Here is a 13,789-nt window from a genome sequence, read left to right as displayed (position 1 = left end):
ATTCTGAGATGAGCTGCTCCGTATCTGCTCGTTAAAAACAGCTGATCCTCCGCGAAGCATCAACAACTAACACTATTTTCCACTCAAATGCACCTAAACTCTCTTTCTGAGGACCACATGATGTGAAAAGGCAAAAAAACTTTATCTGTAAATCTGGTCATGTTTTCTGCATAAATAAATGTTATCCATTCTTTGCTCAAACGCCAAAGCAGGGGAGAATCCAGATGGAATGGGGGCGTGGGGCAGGGATGTGCCCCCCCCACAACACCCCTAGATTAAAGGTCCAGTTTTGAAGCCTTTTTTTTTTTTTTACTACAACTACTAATACTACTTGTAGTAAAAAAAAATTTATAAAAAAATAATTATTATTATAACTACTAATACTACTTATAATAATAATAATTTCGACAAGTAAAATGTTTAGAGAGAATTTAAATGTTAGAAAAATGTTAGAATTTAATAGTTACATTTATGAACAATGTAGGTTAGAAATTGCAAGTTTTACTGTCTTTATATTACTTTTTATAAAACAAGTATTTATTTTCACTGAAGTAAAGAAAGGGTGACTACAAAGTGAGTTTTGGCAAAACAGGTATCACTGTCATGTTGAGGTGGCAGAGGGTTGTTGTCGGCAGCTGGGGAAAGTAACTAAAAAAGTAACTAGTAATCTAACTTAGTTACTTTTACAACTGAGTAATCAGTAAAGTAACTAAGTTACTTTTTCAAGGAGTAATCAATCAATCAATCAATCAACTTTTTTCTTGTATAGCGCCAAATCACAACAAACAGTTGCCCCAAGGCGCTCCACATTGCAAGGCAAGGCCATACAATAATTATGAAACACAGTCTACGTCTAAAGCAACATAACCAAGGGATGGTCCAGGGTCACCCGATCCAGCCCTAACTATAAGCCTTAGCGAAAAGGAAAGTTTTAAGCCTAATCTTAAAAGTAGAGAGGGTATCTGTCTCCCTGATCTGAATTGGGAGCTGGTTCCACAGGAGAGGAGCCTGAAAGCTGAAGGCTCTGCCTCCCATTCTACTCTTACAAACCCTAGGAACTACAAGTAAGCCCGCAGTCTGAGAGCGAAGCGCTCTAATGGGGTAATATGGTACTACGAGGTCCCTAAGATAAGATGGGACCTGATTATTCAAAACCTTATAAGTAAGAAGAAGAATTTTAAATTCTATTCTAGCATTAACAGGAAGCCAATGAAGGGAGGCCAACACGGGTGAGATATGCTCTCTCCTTCTAGTCCCCGTCAGTACTCTAGCTGCAGCATTTTGAATTAACTGAAGGCTTTTTAGGGAACTTTTAGGACAACCTGATAATAATGAATTACAATAGTCCAGCCTAGAGGAAATAAATGCATGAATTAGTTTTTCAGCATCACTCTGAGACAAGACCTTTCTGATTTTAGAGATATTGCGTAAATGCAAAAAGGCAGTCCTACATATTTGTTTAATATGCGCTTTGAATGACATATCCTGATCAAAAATAACTCCAAGATTTCTCACAGTATTACTAGAGATCAGGGAAATGCCATCCAGAGTAACGATCTGGTTAGACACCATGCTTCTAAGATTTGTGGGGCCAAGTACAATAACTTCAGTTTTATCTGAGTTTAAAAGCAGGAAATTAGAGGTCATCCATGTCTTTATGTCTGTAAGACAATCCTGCAGTTTAGCTAATTGGTGCGTATCCTCTGGCTTCATGGATAGATAAAGCTGGGTATCATCTGCGTAACAATGAAAATTTAAGCAATACCGTCTAATAATACTGCCCAAGGGAAGCATGTATAAGTGAATAAAATTGGTCCTAGCACAGAACCTTGTGGAACTCCATAATTAACTTTAGTCTGTGAAGAAGATTCCCCATTTACATGAACAAACTGTAATCTATTAGACAAATATGATTCAAACCACCGCAGCGCAATGCCTTTAATACCTATGACATGCTCTAATCTCTGTAATAAAATTTTATGGTCAACAGTATCAAAAGCAGCACTGAGGTCCAACAGAACAAGCACAGAGATAAGTCCACTGTCCGAAGCCATAAGAAGATCATTTGTAACCTTCACTAATGCTGTTTCTGTACTATGATGAATTCTAAAACCTGACTGAAACTCTTCAAATAGACCATTCCTCTGCAGGTGATCAGTTAGCTGTTTTACAACTACCCTCTCAAGAATCTTTGAGAGAAAAGGAAGGTTGGAGATTGGCCTATAATTAGCTAAGATAGCTGGGTCAAGTGATGGCTTTTTAAGTAATGGTTTAATTACTGCCACCTTAAAGGCCTGTGGTACATAACCAACTAACAAAGATAGATTGATCATATTTAAGATTGAAGCATTAAATAATGGTAGGACTTCCTTGAGCAGCCTGGCAGGAATGGGGTCTAATAAGCATGTTGATGGTTTGGATGAAGTAACTAATGAAAATAACTCAGACAGAACAATCGGAGAGAAAGAGTCTAACCAAATACCGGCATCACTGAAAGCAGCCAAAGATAACGATACATCTTTGGGATGGTTATGAGTAATTTTTTCTCTAATAGTCAAAATTTTGTTAGCAAAGAAAGTCATGAAGTCATTACTAGTTAAAGTTAATGGAATACTCAGCTCAATAGAGCTCTGACTCTTTGTCAGCCTGGCTACAGTGCTGAAAAGAAACCTGGGGTTGTTCTTATTTTCTTCAATTAGTGATGAGTAGAAAGATGTCCTAGCTTCACGAAGGGCTTTCTTATAGAGCAACAAACTCTTTTTCCAGGCTAAGTGAAGATCTTCTAAATTAGTGAGACGCCATTTCCTCTCCAACTTACGGGTTATCAGCTTTAAGCTACGAGTTTGTGAGTTATACCACGGAGTCAGACACTTCTGATTTAAAGCTCTCTTTTTCAGAGGAGCTACAGCATCCAAAGTTGTCTTCAATGAGGATGTAAAACTATTGACAAGATACTCTAACTCCCTTACAGAGTTTAGGTAGCTACTCTGCTCTGTGTTGGTATATGACATTAGAGAACATAAAGAAGGAATCATATCCTTAAACCTAGTTACAGCGCTTTCTGAAAGACTTCTAGTGTAATGAAACTTATTCCCACTGCAGGGTAGTCCATCAGGGTAAATGTAAATGTTATTAAAAAATGATCAGACAAAAGGGAGTTTTCAGGGAGTTTTCTATTTCCATACCATAAGTCAGAACAAGATCTAAATATGATTAAAGTGGTGGGTGGACTCATTTACTTTTTGAGCAAAGCCGATAGAGTCTAATAATAGATTAAATGCAGTGTTGAGGCTGTCATTCTCAGCATCTGTGTGGATGTTAAAATCGCCCACTATAATTATCTTATCTGAGCTAAGCACTAAGTCAGACAAAAGGTCTGAAAATTCACAGAGAAACTCACAGTAACGACCAGGTGGACGATAGATAATAACAAATAAAACTGGTTTTTGGGACTTCCAATTTGGATGGACAAGACTAAGAGACAAGCTTTCAAATGAATTAAAGCTCTGTCTAGGTTTTTGATTAATTAATAAGCTGGAATGGAAGATTGCTGCTAATCCTCCGCCCCGGCCCGTGCTACGAGCATTCTGACAGTTAGTGTGACTCGGGGGTGTTGACTCATTTAAACTAACATATTCATCCTGCTGTAACCAAGTTTCTGTTAGGCAGAATAAATCAATACGTTGATCAATTATTATATCATTTACCAACAGGGACTTAGAAGAAAGAGACCTAATGTTTAATAGACCACATTTAACTGTTTTAGTCTGTGGTGCAATTGAAGGTGCTATATTATTTTTTCTTTTTGAATTTTTATGCTTAAATAGATTTTTGCTAGTTATTGGTGGTCTGGGAGCAGGCACCGTCTCTACGGGGATGGGGTAATAGGGGGATGGCAGGGGGAGAGAAGCTGCAGAGAGGTGTATAAGACCACAGCTCTGCCTCCTGGTCCCAACGCTAGACAGTCACAGTTTGGAGGATCCCAAAAAATTGGCCAGATTTCTAGAAATGAGAGCTGCTCCCTCTAAAGTGGGATGGATGCCGTCTCTCCTAACAAGACCAGGTTTTCCCCAGAAGCTTTGCCAATTATCAATGAAGCCCACCTCATTTTTTGGACACCACTCAGACAGCCAGCAATTCACTGATTACACTGATGAGTAATCAGTCATCAGTAATTGTATTACTTTTTCAAAGTACCTGTGGCAACACTGCCTGTTAATTATGTAATTTTTTAACGTTAATGTTCTGTCTTAATGTATTTATAAATTGTTTAGGTTGTTGTTATCATATACACACTATTATTATCATCATCATTATGAATATTATTTTATTTGGTTCTGCTAACAGGTTCTGCTACTAACCTATAAAATTATTCATGGACTGGCACCTCCCTACCTAGCTGACCTAATTAAACCTTACGTGCCGGCCCGGGCTTTACGTTCTCAGGGTGCAGGATTACTTTGTGTCCCTAAGGTGAATAAGAAGTCTGCAGGTCACAGAGCTTTCTCTTATCGTGCCCCTGTTCTGTGAAATGATCTCCCTGCGTCAGATTCTGTGGAGATTTTCAAGCCCAGACTTAAGACGCACTTATTTTCCCTTTCATATGGCTAGCATACTGGTACAGTTTTGTTTTACGCTTTTTACCCTTTTAATTCATTTATTAGTAATTGGAGCGGGCTGCGGCCTCAACTTAAATTTACCAAAATCCTGGGTCTTTTAGTGAAGTTTAGGGCTAGCAGCCGGCGATCACCTTAGTATTTATTCTATTTTTCTTGTTGTTTAATGCTGGCAAATTATACAGTATTTTTTTTGTCTTTCTGATGCCTGATTCTGTTTTTTCTCTGTTTAAGGTGCAGCTCCATCCAGAGATGGGAGTTGTATTCGTGTTGGCGATCCTCCTGTCCTGTGCTCCAAAAGCATTTCTTGTATATTTGTCCGTGAATTGTTCTGTGAATTGATCTGTAATTTATGTTTGTATCATGGCCCAAGCAGAGGGTCACCCCTTTGAGTCTGGTCTGCTTGAGGTTTCTTCCTTAGAGGGAGTTTTTCCTTACCACTGTTGCTCTGGGGGTTGGTAAGGTTAGACCTTACCTGTGTGAAGCGCTTTGAGGCAACTCTGTTGTTATTTGGCGCTATATAAATGAAAATAAATTGAACTGAATTGAAGTTTGATTATTAGTTTCATTTTGTCATTTGATTTTTAAATGGACCACATTAGAAATAAGTATTTTCACTTTGTGTCATTTATGTATTTTTAATGTATTTACAATTATGTATTTACATTGACCTTACTAAATAAAAGTATGTACGTATACATGTACACAGATGACACTTGACTTTTAATATATATGATTTATCGCCCCCTGCTGGAATGGCATGTGAGTCCAGCATTTATTTAAATGTCAATGTCCATTGTTGACTGTAGCCAATTTCCCCAATTTCTCCAAAAATATTCGTCCTATCAATAATCCGTTTGGGCAGCATTCATCCTTGACCCAAAATTCATAAACATACCAAATGGCAAATCTCAGCTCTCCCCAGTTTCTCCATGACTGAAGCCATACACGCGCACACAGAGGCCACTTGGTTATTAATATATAGATGAGCATGAAGACATTAACGACTACAGAAATCTGACACTGGACCTCAGCGTGCTTGACCTTCATACAGATGATTCACCTCTTTCTGAACTTGCAGGGTCAATTCTGGACTCCACTTAAGTGTGCACCAGGCAAATTAGGTTGATTAACAAGTTGCTTGACTTCTGCCAAAATGAATTCTTGTTGGCAAATTTCAGGGTCAACTTTCATTTACCAACATCAACTTTAGTAGAACTCAGCAAAAGGGCCTTCTTGTATTCAAATAAACAAATTTCACTTTCTTTATTCATTCTCAAGACCAGGCACCTAAGTGGCTCTACTCTACTCTTTTCTACTCTCCTATTTTACTCTTCCTTTTTAGATATTTAGATATACCTTTGTATACTGGCATAGTTCCACCGTAGAACTGGAATATAATATATAAGATGTACCTTACTGAATTTTCATGAACTACTCATTTTTTTACAGAACGGCACCATAGAGGCAATTAACACAAATTATAACACCTCCAAAGACATCAAAACCACCTCACCCCAGTTTGGTCGAGTGGTGTCCCTCTTTGAAGAACAGAGGATGATTTCTGGACTGATCACTCCTCATGGACACACAGCTGGGTTCAGGAGAACCTGGTCTGTCCAGCTGGGTTCTGATGGACGCACAAGGTAACAAGTTTAACTGCAAATATCAGGCAGCAACAGAATGATCAATGTATGACACAGGAAGTGTATAACCTTACTGTATATACATGGTCTCAGAAAGAACGAGAAGCGGCCTCGCAACAACGTCTCAAACCTTCCAATAAATTTTAATTTTGCTAATTTATGATGCTGTACACATGGGTGCCATCTAGAGGTTATATAGTGCATGCATGTTCTAAAATACATGGTACAAATCCATTCGGATCTCCCCATGGAGGCGACCTGGGGGCATCCTCACCACGTGCCCGAACCACATCCCTCTGTCTACTCTTAGTGAAACGTAATGAAAGAACAGAGAATAGCTTCAGTATCGATACGGATCCTCGTCATGTTAAAACCCGAACGGTCCCCATCCTCACATTTGGAGCAGATCTTAATGAACTTTTTCCTGATGCAACTTGAGGACCAGTTCTACAAAAGTCTAAATGTGCATGTTCTGGGCTTGGATAAGATTGGACTTGACGTTTGTGAAGCGGCTTGTGGCGATGTACGTTTTAATTTGGCGCTGTATAATCTGAACTGAAAATCCGTCCACCACCTCAAGTCTTTTGAACAAACACAGACAGGATGAATCATAACCGAAACACGCCTCAACTCTATCTTACGACGGAGAATCTGATAACAACAAAACAGTTTTCAGCACTATTGATGAAACACTTACCCTTAATAATTTAGGAAATTTAAATATCTATTGACAGGATGTGCCATCGTGAAGTAATTGTTGGAGGCGCTGGCGTCCTGTCGGTGGGAGTTTGTGCTCATGTAATGGGCCGTGTAAGACACAGTGCTCCACAATCTGACAGGAAAAAACAACAAGAAGAAATTATTAGTTACCTGAAATAAAATAGAAATGATAATAAACCAAATTTAATGACACCAGCAGCACCAACAAGGACCATTAATCCAGCGAGGGATGAAACACCTCCTCTGACAAATGTAAACAAAGTGATAAATATTTAAGGAGGTCAGGTTAGGGAACATGCACTGGTGCCACATGGCATTGCATCCTGGCCACTACGGTGACATCACTCTGTCCTGGGGGGAAACCATCAAGGTCGACAACCAGTCCAGCTCCATCTATCAAAAGCAGCCTTCTGTCACGGCCAGGAGAAATGTGGGCGTATCCTAGGACTTTTCCAGGTGCTGGGGTCCTCAATATGGAGGTACACTCAAAGAAATGAAACACAGGGGTTTCAAATGTAATTAATACTATTATTTTCAGTGTTGTATAAAGTACCGGAAAATCACACAAATAAAAGTACAGATACCCATTAAAAAATGACTTTGGTAGAAGTTCAAGTCACTGATTGAAATGCTGCTCAACTAAAAGTCTTAAAGTATCTAGTATTTATTGTACTTAAGTATGACAAGTAATGTACAACTAAATGTACTCAAGTACTGAAAGTAAAAGTACAAGTAAATGTTAATAATCAAAAACGGACTGATATATATATATATATTTTTATAAAAGTTTATCTAGGCTTGTAAATGACTGGTAGTATTAGTCAAAATACTGAAAATTGTGCACATCACACAAAAACACTTCAGAAACAAGGTTTCAAAACCTAAACGAGAGTAGGCTACTCACTAGGTGTTCACAGGAAACATTTATTTCAATATGTATTTAATTTATTTTCATTGTTACATGGTTTTATCTTTTGTTTTGTTTCATTAGGTTCTTTTTGTCTCTTTCTCTAAAATTGTATTGTAACATTATTAGTCTATTATTACTGACTATTATTGTCTATTATGTAGACTATTATTGTTGTTGCTATAATATATGAATAAAAATAAATTTAAAAAATTACAATTTTACTCTTACGACAACGAACGCTGAGCCATTAATTAGACAGAAAACAAATCATCACAAACATGCTGATGCGAACAGCTTAATGCTAACTTTAACATTGAAAACGCAATAGCCATGCCAACGCATTAGCATCGGTCCCGTTTTTAAGTTCTAAAATACATCTATCAACTGTTTCAGAAGACCATAACAGGTCGGAAGTATTTTTACTTTGTTACTATACAACACTGATTATTTTCAATATACTTTCAATTATTAATTTTAGGGTTTTAAGTAATAATGTTTCATTTGATTTAATTAATTTCAGCTACAATTGTTTAGCTCTTACTTGACAATGTTATGTGGAAAAAGTTACCCTAACTTTATCTATTAAAGTCAATGTTTTATTTCTTAGAGTGCACTTGCTTGCAAGACCATGTCCAAAATGTGATAGCAGACCACAATGTAAGTACATCATCTGACTCTCCCTAAATAACCGTTCTGTTGATACAAAATCGTTCCAATGTAGGATCTCGTAAAGAGACACAGTACCAAAGATCCGTCGCCTTTGGTCAATGGTTATAGTTCAAGTCTCACAACCCTACAGTAAGACTTAGACCTTTGTTCATCTGCAAAGATATCAGCATCAGTAAACAACGACCTCATCATTCCATAAGATCTTCCCAGGCATCTTTCAATCTCAGAGACCACATGCCAAGAGTCATGAATGTCACTGCTGAGATAAGTAAATGTTTCTCCAAGTTCAGCAGTCTCATGGTACACACATACATTTCTGAGGGAAGCCACTGAAAGCTTGGATCTTCATCATGCACGATGCTGCTGCATGCGGGAACACAGTGAGAGCAGCTGCACGATGTGGTTACACATCCTGGTGTTTTTTTTCTGTGTTTGAGGTGAGGCTCCATCCAGAGATGGGTGTGGATGTCTTCTTCTGCAGGCTTCCTGTCCTGTGCACCGGCATGGACTTCCATAATTTCCTGTATATTCATATGGTAAATTGTGTCTGTAGCATGGCCCAAGCAGAGGGTCACCCCTTTGAGTCTGGTCTGCTTGAGGTTTCTTCCTCAAATCATCAGAGGGAGTTTTCCTTACCACTGTCACCTGTGTTTGCTCTGAGGGTTAGTAAGGTTCGACCTTACTTGTGTGAAGTGCTTAGAGGCAACTTTGTTGTGATTTGGCTCTATATAAATGAAATAAATTGAATTGTCATAAAGAAAATACTGCTTAAAACTTCAGTTTCACTTCAGACCAGAAGCATCTATTCTATGGTCTATTTAAATGACACATTATGGAGTTTATGATGTTTTAATACTTACCTTTGTACATCTGATGTAACCGTTCAGCACACTGAAGATGAAAAAAGGAAGAGTGAGAGTCAGACAACAAAAAGAGAACATTTGCACTGAAAGAATTGGAAATAGATTGTATCATTATTAGTATTTTACTGGATTAGATTTTGTTCACATTTAACATCACTACATGTCACCCTTTCTGACAAATACAAAGATCATTTCAAAGTCTGCATTAAAGTCACTGGATGCTGAATAAAGTGGAATTTAAAAAAGTCCAGACAGGTTTCAGTGAGATGAGAAACTCACCGGACATTAATCTGAGTTGAAGGAGCAGAGACAAAGTCTAGCCTGTATAATCACGTCATATTGAATGCTGAGCAACAGTCAAGATTTTTGGATTAATTTGAATAACCGGCAATATTTTACACCACTTTCAGAACATTTTACACAACAAGAGATGGTGCCAGTTATGGACAGTTCATTCCTCATCAGCTCCTCCACCTGCAGTAACCTCCTCTGACAGAAGACAATGGACTGAGATCTCACCCAGGTCACGTCACACTCGGCTCAGTGCACGTGGGACGTCATCATGCCTGACGAAGCCAATAGATCCACATCTTCTGCAAAAAGCAGAGATGTAACTCTGAGACCACCAAACTCCTCCGGTCCCTGCCCCCCCATACTGATCCATGACCGGAACAGAACCTGCACTGCTCCTCCTGAATCCAAGGTTCAAGAACCAGTCCAAGTCTCCTCTCCAGCAGCCTGACACGAGGTTGAGAAGTTTGATTCCTCAGTAACTGGAACACATTCCTCCGGTCTGGTTTTTCTTTGTTTTTAAATCCAACTTCACTCATTTCAGCTTCTTAAATGTGAATTTTCTGGTTTATTTGACTACTTTCTTTACTCCTTTCTGGCATTAAACTGAATATTTTTATACTGTGAGCAAAACAAAGATTTATTTTTTTTAAAAGGCATCATCTCAGGCTCTGAAAAACATTGATAGATATGTTTCACCATTTTCAGACATTTTATGTACCAAGCCACTTCCTGATTAAGTGATTGATTAATCGATTTTGAAGAACAGAGTGAACCAGATCTAAAACACCCTACCTGCTTCTCAAATCTGGATCAGATTATCCTAGAGATGCTGAAGACTCATATATATATATATATATATATATATATATATATATATATACACACATACACATATATATACACACATATATATATATATATATACATACATACACATACATATATACATACATACATACATACATACATATACATACATACACATACATATATACATACATACATACATACATACATATATATATATATATATATACACACATACACACACACGAGATCTGTTAGAAAAGTATCCGACATTTTTATTTTTTCCAAAAACCATATGGATTTGAATCACGTGTGATTGCATCAGCCAAGCTTGAACCTTCGTGCTCATGCGTGAGTTTTTTCACGCCTGTCGGTTGCGTCATTCGCCTGTGAGCAGGCTTTGTGTGAGCACTGGTCCACCCCTCTCGTCGTTAAGGAAATGTCTCAACGATTTGGAGCTTTGCTGCATCAATTTTTTCCTGAAACTGTGAGAGACCTCCAGGTGGACACCATTTGGAAAATTAATATGGCTTTCAGGGACGATTTTATGGGGATTACACAGATTAAGGAGTGCTCCAGCCGGTTTAAAGACCGCCCACAGCGTCTGAGAGTGTGGCGCACTCTGAGTGCCGATCGACAGGCTGACACCCCGCTGAAACAACCAGATCATTTCCAACGTGAAGGCTTTGTTGATCTGGGACGTCGTCTGACTTCTACAAAAATGGCAGAAGATGTGGACATCAGCACTTTTTTGGCACATTCCACTGTTACAGGAGTTTTTTTCATGGAAAGAGAAGCGGAGGGATGCGCCACGGAGCCGCTCATGGTGCGGGACAAAACCACTTCCATGTTTGTCTCACAGGACGGCTTTCAGACGGCTTCCAGTTGCTTTTCAGTCGTGTGACTATCTGAGAAATTGTGCATGAGCTGGACATGCCAGAACATGTCCTGTGAGGCTTCATCACTGCGTTGCTTTGCGTCATGCGGCTCCACCGTGACGCGCGGAATTCCTCCGCTCCTCTTTCCATGACAAAAACTCCTGTAACAGTGAAATGTGCCGTTCATTTCCACACTGGACGCTGTGTTGATCCGGAACGTCATCTGACTTCCACAGGAATTGCGGAAGACGTGGACATCTGCACTTTTTCGGCACATTGAGACAGACGTGCAGAGGAATTCCGCGCGTTGCGGCGGAGCCACATGGCGTAAAGCAACGCTGTGATGAAGCCTCACAGGACAGGTTGGGGCACGTCCAGCTCATGCTCAATTTCTCGGATAATCATACGACTGAAAAGCCACCGAAAGCCGTCTGAAAGCCACCTGAAAGCCGTCCTGTGAGACCAACACGGAGGTGCTTTTTCCCGCACCATGAGCGGCTCCGTGGCGCATCCCTCCGCTTCTCTTTCTATGAAAAAAACTCTTGTAACAGTGGAATGTGCCGAAAAAGTCTTGATGTCCACGTCTTCTGCCATTTTTGTGGAAGTCAGACGACGTCCCGGATCAACAAAGCCTTCACGTTGGAAATTATCTGGTTGTTTCAGCGGGGTTTGAGCCTGTCGATCGGCGGTCGGAGTGCGCCGCGCTCTCAGACGCTGTGGGCAGTCTTTAAACCGGCTGGAGCACTCCTTAATCTGTGTAATCCCCATAAAATCATCGTTGAAAGCCATATGACTTTTCCGAATGGTGTCCAGCTGGAGGTCTCTCACAGTTTCAGGAAAAAATTGATGCAGCAAAGCTCCAAATCATTCAGACATTTATTCGCAATAAAAATCTGACGAGAGGGGTGGACCACTGCTCACACAAAGCCTGCTCACAGGCGAATGACGCAACCGACAGGCGTGAAAAAACTCATGCATGTGCACGAAGGTTCAAGCTTGGCTGATGCAATCACACGTGATTCAAATCCATATGGTTTTTGGAAAAAATAAAAAGGTCGGATACTTTTCTAACAGACCTCGTGTGTATATATATATATATATATATATATATATATATATGTGTGTGTGTATGTATAATTCCTCTTTCTTTGTCCAAAGGATTCAAGACTCTCTTTTTGACTCCCCCTCACTTAAAAAAAAATAAATAAATAAAAATCAAACTTTCCCGTCCTCTTTCTTTGTCCAGAGGACTTGACTCTTTTTGCCCCCCCCCCCCCAATCAAATCTTTCGCACAAATTCCACACTGGGTTTTAGTCTTAAAACTGCATTAACAAGCGAAAAAATAGACAATAAACTTGGCAGCTTGGATCAGCTTTTGCATAAATGTTTCGACACTTTTGGGCCTGTTCTTAAAGCAGCAGCCTGGTGGATTCAAACCGGGCTGTAAAACACTGTCATTTAAATTGAGTTTTCAGCGTCTCGCGTCTTTAAATATTAACGGTGACATTTCAAACAGAATTAACAGAACAAAAACCCGAACATAAAATCCAAACAGCAATTTTTAAAAGCACAAAATTTTCTGCTTCACATCAGCAAATTCAAGAAAATCAAAAGGATAATTTTACATTCAGTGTAACACATTAAGAACCTGTGAAAAACAGTACCTTTAGGACGACATGTGTAACTGCGTCACACACACACACACACACACACACACACACACACACACACACACACACACACACACACACACACACACACACACACACACACACACACACACACACACACACACACACACACAAAAAGAAGGAAAAGTGAAAGAAAACTGAGTTGACGTCATCTCGGTGCGACCAACACCGACAGTAGTGAGGTTTTTTTTGGGGGGGGAGCCAAGATGGCGGCCAACGAATGTTTGGTGTGCGTGCTGCTAAATTATGTGTGCGCTCGGGGTTTAAGTCCTAAAGCCTGTTTCTAAATTTTTATCCTGGCGAATACTACAAAGATTTACCACTAAAGAACTTCAGGTGGAGGAGGCGTTTTTCCTTAAACTCCTGCTTTTGAACGGCAAGCCTAATTACACCTCTCGTGATATCCGGGCTGCAATCGATGGCTACAGGAGGATGAACCACAAACGTTCACGGGAGAAGATGAAGGACAAGAACTTGGTTCCAAGTCCAGGTGAGGGGAAAGAGCAGACAAGCAGTCAGGCCTTCCACACCTACGCTGCCCCGGCAGCGAGTCCAGAGGAAGCCCTATCATCACCAGCATCGGACACCTCTACACCCAAGGCAAAGAAAGGCAAGTCCGAGCTTACTCTTGAAGATGTGCATACTAGTATTATTAACAAGTTAAATGAAAACACTGACAGTTTACTTTCAAGAA

The 13,789-nt window shown here is 39.6% G+C and overlaps 1 protein-coding gene across 1 annotated transcript in view; it reads right to left on the bottom strand.

Annotated features, from left to right (window-relative positions):
• Positions 1–13,148, bottom strand: part of LOC117519270 — a 91,042-nt gene extending 77,894 nt beyond the window's left edge. The window contains 4 exon segments of the mRNA XM_034180632.1: positions 6,133–6,246; positions 6,960–7,094; positions 9,422–9,452; positions 13,069–13,148. Of these exon segments, the coding sequence (XP_034036523.1) occupies positions 6,133–6,200 (68 nt within the window). The 5' untranslated portion in view covers positions 6,201–6,246; positions 6,960–7,094; positions 9,422–9,452; positions 13,069–13,148.
• Between the last annotated feature and the right edge of the window lie 641 nt (positions 13,149–13,789).

The sequence above is a fragment of the Thalassophryne amazonica genome, chromosome 1 (genome assembly GCF_902500255.1).
Source record: "Thalassophryne amazonica chromosome 1, fThaAma1.1, whole genome shotgun sequence".
Lineage (NCBI taxonomy): Eukaryota > Metazoa > Chordata > Actinopteri > Batrachoidiformes > Batrachoididae > Thalassophryne > Thalassophryne amazonica.
The sequence above is the reverse complement of the archived record's forward strand: the minus strand, read 5'-3'. Positions and strand labels throughout refer to the sequence as shown.